The sequence below is a fragment of the Mobula hypostoma genome, chromosome 2, assembly GCF_963921235.1.
Source record: "Mobula hypostoma chromosome 2, sMobHyp1.1, whole genome shotgun sequence".
NCBI lineage: Eukaryota > Metazoa > Chordata > Chondrichthyes > Myliobatiformes > Myliobatidae > Mobula > Mobula hypostoma.
Window position 1 is genome coordinate 42,812,788 of NC_086098.1, and position 19,165 is coordinate 42,831,952.

At 40.5% G+C, this 19,165-nt stretch overlaps 1 protein-coding gene and 1 long non-coding RNA gene across 4 annotated transcripts in view; one reads left to right on the forward strand and one right to left on the reverse strand.

Moving 5' to 3' along the window:
• Nucleotides 1-19,165, forward strand: part of tmem214 (transmembrane protein 214) — a 41,904-nt gene that overhangs the window by 1,102 nt on the left and 21,637 nt on the right. The window contains exons 2-6 of one of the 2 annotated variants that reach the window (XM_063036413.1): nucleotides 9,035-9,231; nucleotides 10,040-10,190; nucleotides 13,780-13,914; nucleotides 16,361-16,443; nucleotides 17,880-17,982. In XM_063036413.1, coding sequence (XP_062892483.1) covers nucleotides 9,035-9,231; nucleotides 10,040-10,190; nucleotides 13,780-13,914; nucleotides 16,361-16,443; nucleotides 17,880-17,982 — 669 coding nt within the window. The remainder of the gene's footprint in view (nucleotides 1-9,034; nucleotides 9,232-10,039; nucleotides 10,191-13,779; nucleotides 13,915-16,360; nucleotides 16,444-17,879; nucleotides 17,983-19,165) is intronic. The other variant, XM_063036422.1, reaches the window with a different exon arrangement.
• LOC134339706 (uncharacterized) overlaps nucleotides 5,080-19,165 on the reverse strand; it is a 48,533-nt gene continuing 34,447 nt past the window's right edge. For both annotated transcript variants that reach the window (XR_010016440.1, XR_010016439.1), the window contains 2 exons: nucleotides 16,629-16,807; nucleotides 5,080-5,254 (listed from right to left, as the gene is read on the reverse strand). This is a non-coding gene — a long non-coding RNA (uncharacterized LOC134339706). The remainder of the gene's footprint in view (nucleotides 5,255-16,628; nucleotides 16,808-19,165) is intronic.

Below are 19,165 nucleotides of genomic sequence, written 5' to 3' on the forward strand. Positions count from 1 at the left end.
CACCCCCACTCCACTGCTAAACAATTCCAGCACTTTTCGGTTTTGCCCTGATGCTGTGCCTGGGTAGGCCAGTATTTTGGTAGCCCAATATTATTTGTACTTTCCCAAATTGATTATAGTGTGGAATAAGCTAAAGTGTTTTATTTTTTCAACAAATGAAAACTTTATGTGATTTTTGGTGGAGTTGAAAGTATGATTAAATATTTTTAAATGAAGTGCAAGTTCCCTGAAAATTTCAAATTTAACTACCTATGTTGTAAGCTACATATGCCATGTCATCTGCACTATTTATCTTTTCTCATACGTGTTCACTGATTTTTTTTATTGGTGATAAAACAGTCAAAGAATGTGAACAACCTTGGCATGAGGTTTTCTGTATTTCTATTGCTATTGTTGCCTGCACATAATGACTCTTTGGTATAGATTTTTTAAAAATGTTACGGGATTATTTTGAAACTGCATTAAGTTGCATCAGCACTTACTCGAACCTGTCTTTATCACTGGTAGAAATGCCGAAGTGTTGCAGGTAATTTGTTTTATCGTCTTGCCAGCCTTGAAGTTGCTCAACACCTGCAAGGTAATGGAGTTTGTAACTTTTTAGGCCAGTGTGACTTAAACATTGAAATAGCATCATCTCTATTGTTGAGTTATTCATTTGGCAAAAGAGTCACTGACCTGTGTAACGTAACTAGCAGGATATCTAATCCTTTGAACTTGTTTTGCTGTTCATTATCCATTTTTTTCTCTCACATATGAGACCATTTAGCCTATTTACTGTCTGCTGGCTCAAATTCCCCTACTGATTTTCCTCTTTCTATCTATGCACTCTGAATCTCATCAATTACTTCCCTCCCACTCGCATATACATTTGGGGTAATTTTACAATGACTAAATAACCTACCAAGTTGCATGTCTTTGGGATGATTAAATTAGATACAGATTTATTTATCACATGTGCATCAAAACATACAATGAAATGCCACATTTGTGTTGTGTTAATAACCAACACCTGCTGATCTGACTATGGGTGTCCTTCCTTGCATGTCCACATCACTGGCCTTCAAGCACAGAGCAGAAGCCTAGACTCCAGCCTGACCTCTAACTCCTCCATATCCCTCTCCCTTGCCCTAACCTGACGCCCAACTCCACTCTCTGTTCTTAAAACCTTGAGCTGTGACCTTGATAGTGCCAGCACTTCTTTACTGGAGGTGGGTGGAAACAAGCACCTGTTGAAAACAGTCACAGGGAGAATATGCAAACTCACAAACAGCAATGGAAGTTCTGGCTGGCGCTGCAAGGCAGCCATTGTACTGCCCAGTCTTGTACTTCAGTGCCTTTTCCCTGCACCATCTTCACATCCCTTGATTTTCTTCATGTCCAGCTATTTACTGACTGTTCTGAATGAACACAATGACTGAACTTTCACACTTCTCCAGTGTAAAAAAATTCCCAAAGTTCAATACTTCCTAACTGAAGAAATGTCATTTCCTCACGCAAACACGAGGAAATCTGTAGATGCTGGAATTTCAAGCAACACACATAAAAGTTGCTGGTGAACGCAGCAGGCCAGGCAGCATCTCTAGGAAGAGGTATAGTCGATGTTTCGGGCTGAGACCCTTCGTCAGGACTAATTGAAAGAAGAACTAGTAAGAGATTTGAGAGGGGGAGGGTGAGATGCAAAATGATAGGAGAAGACAGGAGGGGGAGGGATGGAGCCAAGAGCTGGACAGTTGATTGGCAAAAGGGATACAAGAGGATCATGGGATAGGAGGCCTAGGGAGAAAGAAAGGGGGAGGGGGGAACCCAGAGGATGGGCGAGGAGTACAGTGAGATGGACGGAGGGAGAAAAAGAGAGAGAAAAAATTATATATAATAATAAATAACGGATGGGGTATGAAGGGGAGGTGGGGCATTAACGGAAGTTAGAGAAGTCAATGTTCATGCCATCTCCCAGTGGCCGTCCATTTTAATTCCACGTCCCATTCCCATTCTGATATGTCTATCCACGACCTCCTCTATTGTCAAGATACAGCCACACTCAGGTTGGAGGAACAACACCTTATATTCCACCTGGGTAGCCTCCAACCTGATGGCATGAACATTGACTTCTCTAACTTCCGTTAATGCCCCCCCTCCCCTTCATACCCCATCTGTTATTTATTTATTATTCTATATATATTTTTCTCTCTTTTTCTCCCTCCGTCCATCTCGCTATACTCCTTGCCCATCCTCTGGGTTCCCCCCTCCCTCTTTCTTTCTCCCTCGGCCCCCCATCCCATGATCCTCTTGTATCCCTTTTGCCAATCAACTGTCCAGCTTTTAGCTTCATCCCTCCCCCTCCTGTCTTCTCCTATCATTTCAGATCTCCCCCTCCCCCTCCCACTTTCAAATCTCTTACTAGCTCTTCCTTCAGTTAGTCCTGACGAAGGGTCTCGGCCTGAAATGTCGACTGCATCTCTTCCTAGAGATGCTGCCTGGCCTGCTACGTTCACCAGCAATTTTTATGTGTGTTGTCTCCAAAGATTATCTTTTTCAGGTATTTTGCTATTTTATCATAGGTTCCATCATTTTCACTACCAGTGTTTGGTACGGGTTCCTCCTTTCTTAAATACAGGTGTTCCCTGCTTTTCGAACGTTCACTTTACAAAACCTCACTGTTACGAAAGACCTACAGTAGTACCCTGTTTTCGCTAACAGAAGGTGTTTTCACTGTTACGAAAAAAATCAGCGTGCGCCCCAAGCAGCCACTTTCCCCCGGATTCGGAACGGCATTGCTTTAACACTTGCCTGTGAGCAGCCGTTAGCAAGATGAGTTCCATGGTATCGGAAAAGCCTGAAAGAGCTCGTAAGGGTGTTACACTTAGCGTAAAACTGGACATAATTAAGCGTTTCGATCGTGGTGAATGAAGCAAGGACAAAGTGAGTTTGGCTTGTGGAAGCTGACGAAGATGATGTTGAAGAGGTTTTGGCATCCCGTGACCACAAATTTAATTTTGAAAAGGTACGTAGGTTTAGGGGGTATTTGCTGGATGGTTTGAGTGCTTACAAAGAACTGTATGATAGAAAAATGCGCGAGGCTCAGCAGCCAAGCAAGCCTTCCACATCAGCCACAGCAGACGATGAACTTCGACCTTCGACATCGAGGCAGGCAGTCATAGGAGAAGATGAGCTGCCTGCCCTGATCGACGATGAGATGACACCCCAGTGTCCCACCACCCCAACCCCCGGGCCACAGACAGATACCGATTTGCGGAGAATGCTGCGGTAGCCGGGAGGCACACAGCACATCTTTAAGAAGAAAGCCGAAATAAACATGCTAATTAATTAGGTGCTGCCTGACACGTAATTGTCGGCCCAGATCAGAGGCAACGCAATCGGCAATCAGCACTGATCTGGGCCGACAATTGTGTGTCGGGTGGCACGTAATTAATTAGCATGTTTATTTTGGCTTTTTTCTTAAAGATGTGCTGTGTGCCTCCTGGCTACCGCTGCATGCTTCGCAGCAATGTATTGGTCAGCGGTCTGGAGGGTGGGGGCCACTGTACCGCCCCAGCCTGCGACGACTCAGTCTAACTCACCACCATCAGTGTGCTTGGCGCTTTCCCAATTCCAGTAGGTGATACTACACTGTACATACATTATTTCTACTTTATATAGGCTGTGTATTTTTACGTGTTATTTGGTATGATTTGGCAGCTTCATAGCTTAAAGGTTACTGGAGAGAGTGTTTTTGCCAACAGCGCTTGCGTGAGATTTTCTGCCCAGAGCGCTTGCGTGAGATTTTTGCTTTGGAGAACAGTGCCGGCAATGATTGTGGGAAAGTATTTCTACTTTATATAGGCTGTGTATTTATCATATCATTCCTGCTTTTACTATATGTTACTGTTATTTTAGGTTTTATGTGTTATTTGGCATGATTTGGTAGGTTATTTTTGGGTCTGTGAATGCTCACAAAATTTTCCCATATAAATAAATGGTAATTGCTTCTTCGCTTTACGACATTTCGGCTTACGAACCGTTTCATAGGAACGCTCTACCTTCAGATGGCAGGGGAAACCTGTAGTGGGATTGCACTTGCCACCTCCAATCCATAGTGACAGTTCTAGAATCACTGCAACTAAAGTATCTTTAAATATCCATCTTTCAAAACTCTCGGATGCAAATCACTGTCTCCCTTGCATTTGTAAGATTCATCATTCTACTTTTTTTTAAGTCGTGCTAGCTTCCTTTGTCCTTTTTATCACTGGGCCCCAGATTCTTCAGTGGGTTTTGTTTTCTGTGAAAATAGACAAAATATTCACCAACTAATTTTTTTCTTCTTCCCTGTTATAATTTCCCTTGTCCCTGTCTGTAAGGGGCCCATGGCTAATCTTAATAAAAAGTAATTTGATGTTACTGATTTTGTATGTCTTAATAAATCTTGGTGTGCTTCCATGCAAAATTAAAAGCATTGGCGGTTATGAAGTCCTGAGGGAGAAGGTATCTTCTACATAGCTACCTGTAGTGAAGAAAGTTTAAAAAAAAACTGCTGATGCTCAGGATCAAAATTACATGACAACAGATTGGGCAGATGCTCAAATTAATGAGTTGATGTATGGAAAGGTGATATAAAGGTTTGAAATGTTGGGATAAATTTTAAAATGTAGTTCAGTTTATGTGACTGAAGGTAATTGAGTAATGGAAGCAGTTTTTTAATGTTCACTACTTGGTCCTTTTTGTTAAAAGTTAGGGGTGAAGTACTATGATGTGTTGATAAAAGAATGGCTGCCTGTGTTTTAGTATAGACTGCGTTAACTATAGCTCTTGTGTGAGATAATTCATCAGGTGTTTTGATTTTTTTTCTTGTTCATGCAGATGTCTTCAACATTGAGATTTGATTTGCAAATAGTTATGAATCTGATATATTCTGTTCATAAACAGAATTAACAATATAGAGCAATGATAATTATCACTCAAGCAGAGCATGTCTATTGGCAAACAATGTTCCCTCTAATTTTTAGTAGTCAGTGTGCGCAAAAATCTTATGTTGTGCAAATTGTTTTCCTGTGACAAAAGAATGTACACACTGAATGCACACATGGGACAGTTTATGTAGGTTTACAAAATATTTGACATAAAACTGCTCAGAATAACAAAGTAACATACATATTTAAGCCATACACACAAAAAATGCTGGTGAGCACAGCAGGCCAGGCAGCATCTATAGGAAGAGGTACAGTCGACGTTTCGGGCTGAGATCCTTCGTTAGGACTAACTGAAAGAAAAGATAGTAAGAGATTTGAAAGGGGGAGGGGGAGATCCGAAATGATAGGAGAAGACAGGAGGGGGAGGGATGGAGCTAAGAGCTGGAAAATTGATTGGCAAAAGGGATACGAGGCTGGAGAAGGGAGAGGATCATGGGATGGGAGGCCTAGGGAGAAAGAAAGGGGGAGGGGGGAAAGCCCGGAGGATGGGCAAGGAGTTATGGTGAGAGGGACAGACGGAGAAAAAGGGGGGGGGAGGGGGAAAGAAAAAATATAAATAAGGGGTGGGGTACGAAGGGGAGGGGGGCATAAACGGAAGTTAGGGATGTCAATGTTCATGCCATCAGGTTGGAGATATTTAATTTTTATCATATTTAAGTCACTCAATTATTTTTTCTCTTTCCTGTCTTTGGCATTTACCCATTCTTTGTAAACTCTGTCTCAACTAATAGAACTTCCATCCCATTGATAGCTTTTGATTCTCATTAACATATCCAAATGACATTCACCTAAACAGTTTCTCAGCTTGTTTTTGAGTTGATTCATTAGGCTAAAACCTCGCTCACAGTCTGCACTAGACGCAAGAAAGGTTCCCCCAATGTCCATCAACTGTACAAGGTTGCAAAACTGTTCATTTTGAAGTACAAATGCCACCATTTGAGCAAAGTTTGAAATTGGTTTGGATTTAATTTTTTTCTTGCACGAAAATTTGAATTCATTAAACTATTACAATATTTTCAGCTAGAAATTCATGATATTTTAGACATCAGGCATTAACTTGTTCATCGCCAAATGTGAAATCACAATCTATAATTGCGGAGAAATCAAAAGCTGATCATTCTTGTACCTCAACTTTGATCTCTTCTGGGTTTGATCGTTCTTGCTTCGCTCATCTGCACTCAACCGTAACATGCATAGCACTCCTGTAACAGTTAATGGCGGGTTCTGTTGCCTGAGCTTTTGTACACCGTCCAAATGCGACTTACTTGCCAAATGACGCTTCAAAAAGTCAAGTTTCCAAATATCATCCCACTTCTTTCCACCAGCAAATTCTCCAGCAACTTTTGCATCATGACAATACAAACAGATAACTCCAGTTTCCGAATTGTACATAAATATTTCTCGTAGCTGAACGTTCATGACCTCATGAGCTTTCGGTGTACCAGTTTCTGCTATTTTGTTAAGCCATTCAACTTTAAACATATTTGTAGTTCTTTTGCGCTTCACGCCCTTCGCTTCTTTTGAATTTGACACAGTGAAGCAATATTTTTTCCAATAAAAACTTAGTAAGCTACTTGAAACAGATCTTCGTAAACTTTACGATATGAACACTGTCCACTAAACACAGCTGCCGCCGTGAAGCAGCTGTACAAACCAGAACAGGATAGGCGAGGTGACGTAAATTAGTGACGTGCATTGTGGTATTTGAAAAAAATGACTAAGTAGTTAACAGAAACAGTTAGCTAAAAGATTATTTTCAATAAGTATAATTATTAACTACTACATTATTTTAGGTAAATAAACCTTTTGTGTGCACATTAATTTCCTTTGTGCGCTGGTTGAAAAATGTGTGTGCACGCACACAGCTTAGAGGGAACTATGTTGGCAAAACATCAGCGTTTGGGAGCGTGGCAATAGGGAGCCCTGATAAGAGATCAAAGGGGAAATGTTTTACTGACTCACAAAATACAGTGATATCCTGACGGCACCATGGCTAGAGAATAGTTGCCCCACCAAACAAATGATCTGTACTGCATGCAGTACTCTGTGTCTGTATGAGTAATGAAGTAAACTTTTAAATGTTGCTCAGGCAATACTAATAGCAATGTGCTCAAGACAACGTGTCTCACCTAATTATAAAAGCTAGGATTAAGCATACAAAGGGTAGGATTAAAATGATAAATTCTGGTTTCATTGTTTTGTCCAGCATTGACAAAACAACTACCAGGCATAAACAGAGCTTGGTAAATGTTCGCACTTAATAACTGTGTGACTTTCACAGGAACGGAACTGTGCTTAACTCGGGTAGGACATGTACTCTGAATTTGAAGTCTCAGGAAAATGCATGTAGAAAATGGTTCTGAGAAGTGGCTATTACTGGGGAGAGGGTGCTTGGGAAACTGAAAGGTCTAAAGGTAGAAATCACCTGGACCACATGGTCTTCACTCCAGGGTTCTGAAAGGGGTGGTTGAAGAGATTGTGGAAGCATTAGTTCTTTCAAGAATCAATAGTGTCTAGTATGGTTCCTGAGGTCTGGAAAATTGCAATTGTCACTCCACTCTTTAAGAAGGGAGAGAGGCAGAAGAAAGGAAATTATAGGCCAGTTAGACTGACCTCAGTGGTTAGGAAATATTGGAGTTGATTGTTAAGGATCTGGTATGATGTGGTTTCAGGGTACTTGGAAGCAAATGGTAGAATAGGCTGTAGTCAGCATGGGTTTCTTGAGGGAAATCTTGCCTGACAAATCTGTTGGGATTCTTTGAAGAAATAACAAGCAGAATATACAAATGAGAATCGGTGGAGTTGTGTCCTTGAATTTTTGGAAGGTCCACATATGAGGCTGCTTAACATGTTAAGAGCCCATGGTATTGCTGGAGGAATACTAGCATCCCTGGCTGATTAGCAGGAAGCCGAGAGTAGGAATAAAGGGAAACTTTTTTGGTTGGCTGCCAGTGACTAGTGGTCTACAATGGTTTCTGTTAAGACTGCTTTTTATGTTTTACCTCAGTGATTTGGATGATGGAATTGATGGCTTTGTGTCCAAGTTTGTGGATGATACAAAGGTGGGTGGAGAGGCAGGTAGTGCTGAGGAAGCAGGGTGGCTGTAGAAGGACTTCATGCAGTTTGGTAGAAGAAATAAAGGTGTAGACAATTTTCTAAATGGAGAGAATTCAAAAATCTGAGGTGCAAAGGGACTTGGAAGAGCTTGTGCAGGATTCCCTAAAGGTTAACTTGCAGGTTGAGATGACGGTGAGGATGGCAAGAGCAAGGATGTGGTGCTGAGGTTTTATAAGGCACTGGTAAGGCCGCCTTTGGAGTATTGTGAGTAGTTTTGGGCCCCTTGTGTAAGAATGGATAAGCTGACATTGGATAGGTTTCAGAGGACGTTCATGAGAATGATTTCAGGTATGAAATGGTTACCATATGAGGACTGTTTGGTTCTGGACCTGTACTCGCTAGAATTCAGAAGAATGAAGTTCCAGTGAGATCCCCCGGCCTATCAAATGTTGAAGGGCCTTGATAGAGTGGATGTGAATTTTAGTTTGGGGAGGTTTAGGACCAGAGAACACAGCCTCAGAACAGAGGGGCATCCATTTAGAACAGAGATGAGGATTTTCTTTAGTGCGAGAGTGGTGAATCTGTGGAATTTGTTGCCACAGGTGGCTGTGGAGACCATTGGGATATTTAAGGTAGGTAGATTCTTAGGTAGTCAGGGCATGAAGGCAGGAGATTGGGGTTGAGAGGAAAATGGATCAGCCATGTTGAAATGGCGGAGCAGACTCGGTGGGCCGTGTGGCCTAAATTTGCTCTAATATCTTATGGTCTTTTCAATGGATTTCTGACGACATTGACATGAGTTTTTCATTTCTAAAGCTCAAGACACCATGAAATCTGGTAAAGTTCAGGCATGTTCTATCCTCACAATCAATTCATATGCTTCTGAGTTTGGTCAAGTGCATATTTGGAAATGGTCTTGTACACCCAAGTTCATATATTAAGCAAATGTTGAAATGTAATTTTAGTATTTCTTTGTGAAAGCAGAACTATTTGACATTACTTTTTTTAAAAAGCTCCTTTGAAACCTTCTGAAACCCTCTTTGAACTTGGATTTGAGAAAATGGGAAAGAAGCAGAACAAAGAGCAAGTTCCTCCCATATCAACTGAGCAACCACAGCAGAAACCAGCCTCTGGGGGAAAGATGGTCAAGAGTGGTGATAGTGGACCGAAACACAAGATATTTCCTTCTTTAGAGGCGGCTGTTAAAGCTGTACGTATTCAAATACTTGTTTTCTATATTTTCTATTTTGTTTTGCCTTTCAGTGTAATATGTTGGAGTTCTCTTAAACTGGTTTTGGTGAAAGTGTTGAAATCTTAAATATTAATATCTACAGTTATGAAAAATATTTATTTTTCAGCTTCTGTGGAATACAATAGAAATTATTTTCTGTACTTCAAACATAGTTGACACAATCACTATCACATGGGAACAGAAATGGTCTTTAGCCCCTTGAGCTCGTTCAGATTCACAGATTATCTCTTTACAACCTTTAGTTGATAAAAATCCCAAGCTTTTCAAATGAGCTATTAGCCTAGAATTGACTTCCATTTACGTAAAAGGTCCAAACATGTATCAGTATTTGCATGCTGGCCATATTTTCTGAACCTACACTCGCAGCAAATGGAAATTTCTAGATGTGACAAGTAACTTATTTCCCACTGCTGTTAAGGAGCAACTTGATTGTCTCTGACATTCTGAATTCCAGGGCTTTGTATATAATTATAAGAAATAAATTAGCCATTGATTTGCTTTCTGTATGGCATGTTAATTGTTGTATTTGAAGGCTCTAAATTTACCATAGGCTGCATATTTTCAGAATTTGCTAAGTGATATATTCTATCCTTTCCTTCCTTGGAAGACCTTAGTATTTGTCAACTTAAAAAAACATTTTTCTTCATCTATTAATTATTACTACACAGTATTTCTTCTCTTGGAAAACCAAAACACAATATTATACAATTTTTCTGCTGTATTAATTGAAGTTGAATATCTAACATGCAATTTTTTTTTTCTGCAGCTTGATTTGAAAGAACTTCAGGAGCAAATGGATAAAAGTCAGGACTTGTTTCCTGGGAACCCATCTGTCTGGGTGAAGGATTTGGCTGGTTACTTAAATTATAAACTGCAGGCACCGGAATCTGAGCCCACCCTCAGTCAGTATTCTTATGGTCAGTTGTACTCTTTATTTATTAGGTGTCTATTAGTATGCATATGTATCAATATATATTCAGTATTTCCAATTAACCTGTCAATTAACATGCTTTGTAGACATGTTATGGATTGTAGGGTATCTAGTACATGAAATAAAAAGGATCTTTGCTTTTTTTTAAAAAGTCTGCCAAGCGGCTTGTCATATGCACATGTGCAATGAAAAACTTGGCAGCAGCATTATAGGCCCATAACATATAAGCAGGATTCACAAGAAATGCAAATTATACACTTTTTTTGCAAGAGAGAATTCATTTACAACCAAAAAAAATCAGTAAATGATAGTGCCAGGTAGTCAGTGTAGTGGTTACGGTTTAAGAACTAAATGGTTGAAGGTAAGTAGCTTTTTCTTGGATCTGGTAGTATGGCACTTAAGTACTTCCTGTGAGATGGTGGTACAGCCTGGATGATAGTGATCTTTGTTGGATGTTGCCACCCTGAGGCAATGTCTCGTGTGGATACCACTGATTGCGGGGAGGGATGTGCCTGTGATGTATCAGGCTGACTCCACCACTCCACAGTTTGTTCTGTTCCATGCAGTCAGGATATTTAAAACTTGGTGTTCAGTCACAAGCTGAACCTCCTTGACCTTCTAAAAAAGTAAAGATGCTAGTGTGCCTGTCTTGTAATTGCATCTATGTGTTGGACCCAGGGCAGGTCATTGATATGTTTACACCCAGGAATTTGAAGCAGCTGACCCTCTCCAAGAATGCTGATTTGTGCATCTTTGCTCTGCTTGGTTTTCCTGAAGTCAGGAATCAGCTCTTTCATTTTACTGACATAGAACAAGAGGTTGTTGTTATGGCACCACTCAGCCTGGTGTTCTATCAAGCTTTTGTATGCTAATTTACTCCTGATTTATGCAAGCAATATGCTCTTGTTGCTAGCTCTCCTTAAACAGAGCTTTGAAAGTACCACCGTATTACTATGACCATTGTTTCCTTTCAGGAGCTGGTAGTTTAAATTTTGACTATTTAAAACTTCTAATTAGACATTAAGATGGAATGTTATTGAAATTGGTGCTTTTAGTGCTGGATTATCAATTCTTCCCCTTCTCCAGAAACTGTTTGGAGAATGGGGAGGTCAATGATTTTTTAAAAAAATGAGCAATTGTAATTTTATTTTCCATGGTGTTAACAAATCTAGTCCGTTGCTGATATCTGTTCCTTTTTTGTTGTTGACACAGTTCTATACTCCACTGTAAATATTGGATGTTCTTTTAAAGGTGTTGGTGCAATGGTGGTTGGTTTTTCATTGGCTACTATGTGTTTTGCTCCATTGAATGACAGTCAATAGTGGCAGGCCCCTTAATCAGCATGTTATAATTGATTAAAATTGAACACTTTGACTCAGAATTTAGTCAATACCTGGCACTAGTCCTGGAAAGAGTTATCAAACTGTGATCTACCTGTTTGTGTGGCCCAGGCATCCTTTTGTTGATGCCTAATTTTAAGATGTTAGTTCAAAACAAAACCTGCCATCCAGTGCCTGTGCTATCATTTAGCTAAGTGAGCAGCCATTCACATTGCAACATAGTGATAGCAGAATTGTTAATCTTTTTATTTAGCATGTAGGAGCATTAAATAGGTAGTGGTAGTCCTTTGGATTCGAAGAAGACACGCTGTTGTACAGTTCATCTGTAGACACGGAGGTGGCTCTGGAGTCCCAGTCTGGAAGCGCAGAGTCTAGCACAATGGGGGCACTGGAAATCCGTTGTTGTAATAATTGTGGCTGCTGTTTTGTGACGCCGCTCAGGGTTTTCCATCAGTTTTTGGCAGCGCCTGTCTTCAAAACTGGTGTAGGCTTCATAGCATAGGGCTCACCAGCAGGTTCTGTCAGCAGCCACAGCTTCTACTTCCCTTGGCTGATGTCACAGTAGCGTAGGGTTTCCTTCACAGTGTCTTTGTAGCGCTTGTGTGGATGACTTTGAGGTCTCTTTCCGGTCTCCAGTTCACCATAGAGCAGCTGGCAAGGCATATGGTGGTTGTCCATTCTGATGACGTGTCCCACCCACTGCATCTGGGCTCTGATGATCAGGGTCTCAATGCTGGTGGACTCCGCGCGATCCAAGACCTCCAGATTGGAGACATGGTCTTGCCAAGGGTGGAGCGGAAGGCACACGTGAAATTTCTCCAGTTGTTTGATGTGTCGTTGGTACAGAGTCCAGTTCTCACATTCATATAGGAGGGAAGGGATGACCACAGCTCTGTAGACTTTCAGCTTTGTGGAGATGTGGACGTTGTGCTGATTGAGCACCCTGGTATGCAGCCTCCCCAGAGCCTGGCTGGCCTTGCTGATCTTGGAGTCAATTTCTTTGTCAAAAGACCCATCACTGGATGATGCTTCCCAAGTATTTGAAGCTGTTTACATTTGTCAGCTGGGTGTCGTCAACAGTGATTTTTGGTTCTATGGGGTTGGTGTTTGGCACAGGCTGGTGAAGTACTTCAGTCTTGTTCAGGCTGATAGTCAGGCCAAAGGGTGTAGCAGCGTCTGAGAATTTGTTCAGCGTGAACTGTAGATCACTGTCTTTGTGCGCCAGGAGCACACAGTCATCAGTAAAGAGGGTTTCTTGAATGACTGTACGGAGGCACTTTCTCCGTGCGTTCAAACGGTGAAGGTCAAAGAGAGAGCTGCCCAATTGGTACCTGATGTACACTCCCTCCCTCAGACCTTGGACAGCACGTGACAACATACGTGAAGAACAGATTGAACAGGACTGGGACTAGTACACAGCCCTGCTTCACCCCATTGGAAATGGCAAATGCAGCTGACGTATCACCACTGCAAAGGACCTGTCCTGTCATTCCATTGTGGAGCAGCTGAATCATCTTCACGAATTTCCTCGGGCATCCGTAACATCTCAGGATGATCTGGAGAGCCTCCCTGTTTACAGTGTCAAATGCCTTTGTCAGGTGAATGAAGACAGAGCAGCTTGTTCTGCTTGATGCACTTCTCCTGGAGTTAACTCACGCCAAATATCCTGTCTACTGTACTCTGTTCTGGCCGAAAGCCACACTGCACCTCTGGAAGGCTCCTTTCCGAGACAGTGACAAGTCTGTTCAGGAGAATGCAGGCAAAAATCTTGCCTGCGATGGACAGCAGTGAGATACCCCTTTAGTTTCCGCAGTCTGATTTGCTTCCCTTGTAGGAGCATTAAATAATGGTAGAGTAATAGACATGGTAAGTATGACTCTTAAATACTATTTTAAAACTGAATTACTTATTTTGAAATCTTCATCTGAAGAAATAACAGTAGACAATTGTACTTTAGGGTCAGAGGTTGCAGAATAGTAAATGACCTTGTTTGTCATTTAGAAAACCCCAAATCTTGTCTTGTAGCATCCATTGAAATGAGATTCCGTGATTACAGTAGAGATGATTAAAAATGGTGCAGTGTGTAGAGGTGTATGGATTTACTGATGGCAGTGTCACAATTACTGTGTAATAGCGTATCTTTTCAGTTTTGATGGTGCTTCGTGATGTTTGGTCTTGTAGTTGCAAGAACACCTGTTTTTAACTTCAGCTGCCTTTTTGTTAAATACTTTGCAGATTATCCATATTGCCTTACAAGTAAGGAGCTGAGGAACATTATCAAATTACTGCTGGGGAAAGCATCTGACAGCTTGGAGCATTTTTTTGATCACTGTATTTACACAATGCTGCGTGAACAAGACAAGGCTGCTGGTAAGTAGTTGCTGAGACCCATTTCAGGAATTTTACATTTTGTAGTAAGTGGTGTCATCTTGGGTCAAAAGCAATGGTCCAACCTGAACCTTTATGAATTTAGTTCAAAATCAGTGTTTCATAAATGTTTCGTACGTAGCCTCCTGTTCATCAAGTCTTTGTGCAAAATTACGTTACACATTGTAGACTTAGCCATCACACGACCTTAATTTGAGTTATGTTTCTTTTTATCGGTCTTGATGCTTTTGGTCCTGAAACTTGTAATGATTTAAGCTTTAAGGCTATTAATTTTTAAACTTTGGATATGATCCCTTCTTTGCTCATTAAAATGGTGCTAATTTTATAGTTGAATATAGAAGTATTTCAATTACTTCTTTACTAAATTGATACTTTGCATGTTCTACATACTTCAAGGAAATGCTTCTCCTCACTTTTGCCTTCATGCTCTAGTTTGCTTATATTGTTGATATGGTCAACAGTTGATTCTGTAACTGTTGCCTTGATCTACTATAATAAATGTAGTAAAATGTATTTGATTCCAGTAGAGGATCACAGAATTGTAGTAGAGAAAAGAAGATTTATATGCTAATTATGGTGTAAGACGTTGGCAGGTGTTTAAATCTGAGTGGTGCTGGGTACAGATGTTGACGGCCTTGCTAAGAAAGCTTAATACATGCGTATTTCAATGATGCCTTAAGTAGTGCTGACAGTAGCTGAGACTGATTAAGGTTAGTGGATGAAGGATTGTGTAAGGAGTCCATATTTGAATTACTGTAGAAATATTAGAGCTTCACTCACAAGGAAATGAAGATTAGATCACCCTGAATCTTTGTTCAAGAGATTCAAGTGCCAGGAGGATCCCCAATGTTTGCAGGAACTCGGGTTTCTCTCGTAGCACAGAAACAGGCCATTTAGCTCAACTTGTCCAATCTGACCATGTTGCTCATATAAGCAAGTGCCATTTGCTTATGTTTAGCCTGTTTTCTTTCTGAACCTTTCCAATCCATGAAAATATGGTGAATATTGTTACCCCTCAGGTTCTTAAATTTTCCCTTCTCATGATGAGGGTCCTCTGTTGGTCAGGGTTGACTGTGAATATGCAAGCCAGTGTAGTACAATATGGAGAGAATGCTGTTGCCCATATAACAGGCTCCCCCCCACACACACACGCAATTTCAAAGGACCTATACGGCAGAGACAGATACAGTTTGGCACCAGTGGTGTCACAGTAGTTGCTAGTCAATGTTGAACTCAAAGTAGGGACTCCAGCTTAGGGCTTGCTGCAAGGTTTGAGATCAGAGTTTTCCTTCTAGATGAGCTGCAACTCGTGGCTGACGAGTCTCACCTGCCTAAAATGACTGGTTTTAAGGTGTGTTTGTCTCTTCTCCAGTCAGTAGAAATGGTTCTGTCAGGTTTAGTAGCTAAGCCACATGTGAAGGCCAGGAGCTGGGCTTGGTTGTCAGAAGCTATTTGAAATGCATGCCAGTGGGAACATTCAATAGATTGTGGGTTTTTATCCAACCCCCCCCCCCAGCTGATAACAAACTTAAGGAAACCTAATGACCACCAGTTTATTCCCCAAACCTAGGGAAAGACTACATTCACCCTATGCCCCTCAAGATCTTTCTCACCTAAGATCACCCTTCAGTTTCCTACACTTCATGGAGTTAAGTCCATCCTGCCCAGGTTCTCTCTAAAACCTTGTTCCCCAAGTCCTGGCAAAATTGTTGTAGATCTTTTCTGCATTCTTTCTAGCTTAATGGCATCTTTCATATTTCAGGGTAACCAAAACTTGATCTCACTATTGTCTCGTACAAATGAAGCATAATATCCCAACTTCTGTACTCACTGCCCTGACTGATGAAGGCCGAAGGACAATAATCCCCCTTCATCACCCTGTCTACCCGTGATCTCTTTCAAGAAACCATGTACTTGTACTCCAAGGTTCCTCTGTTTTATAATGCTGTCCAGGGTCCTACCTTTTGCTATGAAGATCTTGCCCTGTTTAGAAGTGACCTCCTTGAAAGTTTATGGTTGTTAGAGAACTGGATGGCTGAAAATTGGTCTGATGGAAGTAACTTTTCAGCCTGGCTGTAGATGATGCCCAAGTCTTGTGTAAGGGCATGATTTTATCAAGTGCATGTTTGGCTAAGCATTACTAAGTGAAAATTTTCAGGCTGAAAACATTCTGTTCCATGTATGATATAACTTGTAGTTTGTAGAGTTGTTTAATTTAATCACATCGTGGAGTTTGTGGTCTTGGGTCAGAATTCAGGTTGAGAGGATAGTGTCATTTTACATGATTCTGAACTGGTAAGAAATAGAATGGAGTAGGTATGGATGGTCAGTGATATATTGTTTAATGGACATAACTGACTAGCATCCTTGTAATACACGTTCAAATGAAAAAGCCAATACTTAATGAAGATAAATTTGCTGCTTTCAGGTGAATCTCTGCATGGCTACAGAATTTGTATTCAGGCTATTCTGGCAGACAAACCTAAAATTGCAACAACAAATTTAGGAAAGGTAAGCAAATTTGTTTTGTCTTATTGCAAATCTAAACAAAATGTATCTATTATTACAACCACTAGTTAAAGCATTAATAAACATAGGGAATACAGGTTTAAGATAGACTTCAATGAGGAAAAATGGGAAGAGACTGAGTACAACATGTGTTGTCTTGCACTGGTTAAACTAAAGTTGCTACTTACCCTATTAAATACCTTGCCTTGTGGGTGAAAAGCCATGCTTTTAAGGACACGTTGTTGGCTGATATCTGCCATCTCCAAAGGGTTCCTTTTTTTTGATTCCTCAATTGTTGTTCAGGGTACTCCGCCTCACTTTCCCATTGGATGTAAACATATTTTGGCCAATTTTTGGACCACATGTCCTGAATGCACACAAATTAGTTCAAATATTACTTTTTCATGTGTCAGCTTTACATTTTGTCTCGATTGCATATCTGGAACTTCAGTTATACATGCTATAAAGTACACTGACTGACTTTCAGTACACAACATCTTGCTGTTTCCTCACTCTTTCCTCCAATCCTTATTGATTGCACCATCTTTATCATATTTGATTGTTGAAGATCTGGGTTAATCTGCCCACTGTCTTTTTTTAAAAAAACATTATCATTCTATTTGATGTTTGACTGTTATAATGGAAATTGTTTGAGAAATCCTGGATGATTCAGAATTCTGAAGAGCTGGTTGGTGGGTTTCATTTCAGCAATGATCTGAGCATTAGATCATTAGTTTTGATATGGTGGAATAAATCCTGACTTTTTACTTCTCCATCCTATCTCTCTCTGCATCCGTGGGGGCCCCCCCCCCCCCCCCGGGCTCATCTGACATTTCTTTTCGCTTCAAAATAACATAAAGGGCTTTTTGTTTCCTCCTGGCATATTTTGGTTAATGTATTATAAATGACAAGTTTTAAATAAATTTGCATAAGATTTGAAAAGTATGAAATTGCATTAGTATTATAGGAAGTGATTGTTTATAAAGTATATGCAGATCTTCTGGAATTGACCCGTTGAATTGTAAATACAAGTTCCAGTTCAAGATCTGCATACACTTGCAGAACATCCACTGCTGTTTATAGCATGAATGGGGAAAATTAGGGAGCAGTATTTCTGGGGTATTATAAAATTGGTTAATAAATGGTAATAGATTTGTGGCCATTTGGAATAATTTGTATAATAAGTTTCAATTTGCTTTGCTTCATAGCACTTTAACATTGGGAGGTTGGGTGATACTTTTTAACATTTACTCCATGATTTCTATTGTGAATACCTTTGGGGCCTTGGGTAATAAGGTTGTGATGTTTATTATTTTGTTATTAACATCAAGTTTTAAGGCAAATAGTTAGAGATTCAATTTTGTTTTAATTATAAAGCTCGGTGCTCTAACTTCTAATTTATATTGCAAATATAAAATAGTGAATTTTAAAATTTTCAGTACCTAGAAATGCTGAGATCCCAATATAATAAACCAGCTAAATGCCTTACCATCATGTGGGCTCTAGGGCAAGCAGGAACAGATTTGGCTGAAGGATTGAAAGGTAAGGAATCATAATTAACCTGAAGTGTAAAAATGGAAAAGATTGGCTTAATATTTTGGCTTAATACTATTAATTTGTTCTATCTGGATCTTGGTTTATAAGCTTTGCTGTTTATTTTAATGTTGATAGGAACTCAGAATACTGGAAACACTCAGCAGATCTGGCAGCATTTGTAAAAAAAAAAAAAAAAAAAATGTTTCAAGCCCAAAACCATTCAGTACAGGGAGAGGAGCTAGGGATAGAATTAATTTTCAGCAGCAGAGAAGGTAACGGAAACGATGGGTAGATGAAAAGGAATATTTCTGGAGTCATACAGCACCAGTAAAGGCCCAACAAGTCTATGCTGACCACAGTCCCCACCCAGCTGATCCCAGTTTCCTGTGTTTAGTTTGTATCCCTCTAAGACAGGGGTTCCCAACCTGGGTCCATGCTTAATAGTTCATGGCATAAAAAAGATTATGAACCCCTACTCAAGCGTTACCCCTCCATGTATCAGTTAAGCACTAGAATAGCTACTATTGTACCTGCCTCAACCACGTCCTCTGGTAGCTCATTCCATATGCTCACAATCCCCAGCATGGAAAAAGTTGCCCCTCATACTTTTAAATCTTTTCCCCTCTCACCTAAATATGCCCCCTAATTCTGGACTGTTGCCATCCATCTTATCATTTGCTCTCATAATTTTAAACATTTTTCTAAGGTGTCCCCTCATTCTCTGATTTTCTTAGGAATAACGACAGCCTGGCAAACCTCTCCCTATAACTTAGGCCTTCTGGTTCTAGCTCTAAACAACTTTCAGCCACCACTTACTGCTTCCGACCTCTGTGTCCAGTTTGAATCTGCTGAACTAGCTCTCCCTGGATTCCATGGGACATCACCTGGGAGATCAGCCTGTCATGTGAGACCTTGAAGGCCTTGTTTGGGTCCAAATAGACAACTTCCACTGCCTAATCAAGTCTAAATTTTTGGTTACCTCCTCAAAGAACTTTAGAAGGTACACCAAGCATGACTTTTCACATAAAGTCACGCTGACTGCTTAATCACTCTTGTCTATCAAAATTGAAAGCTATTGAATGGTGAAAGGCCTTGATAGAGTGGCTGTGGAGAGGATGCTTCCTATGGTGTCCAAGACCAGAGGTCACAGCCTCAAAACAGAGGAATGTCCTTTTGGAATGGAGGTGAG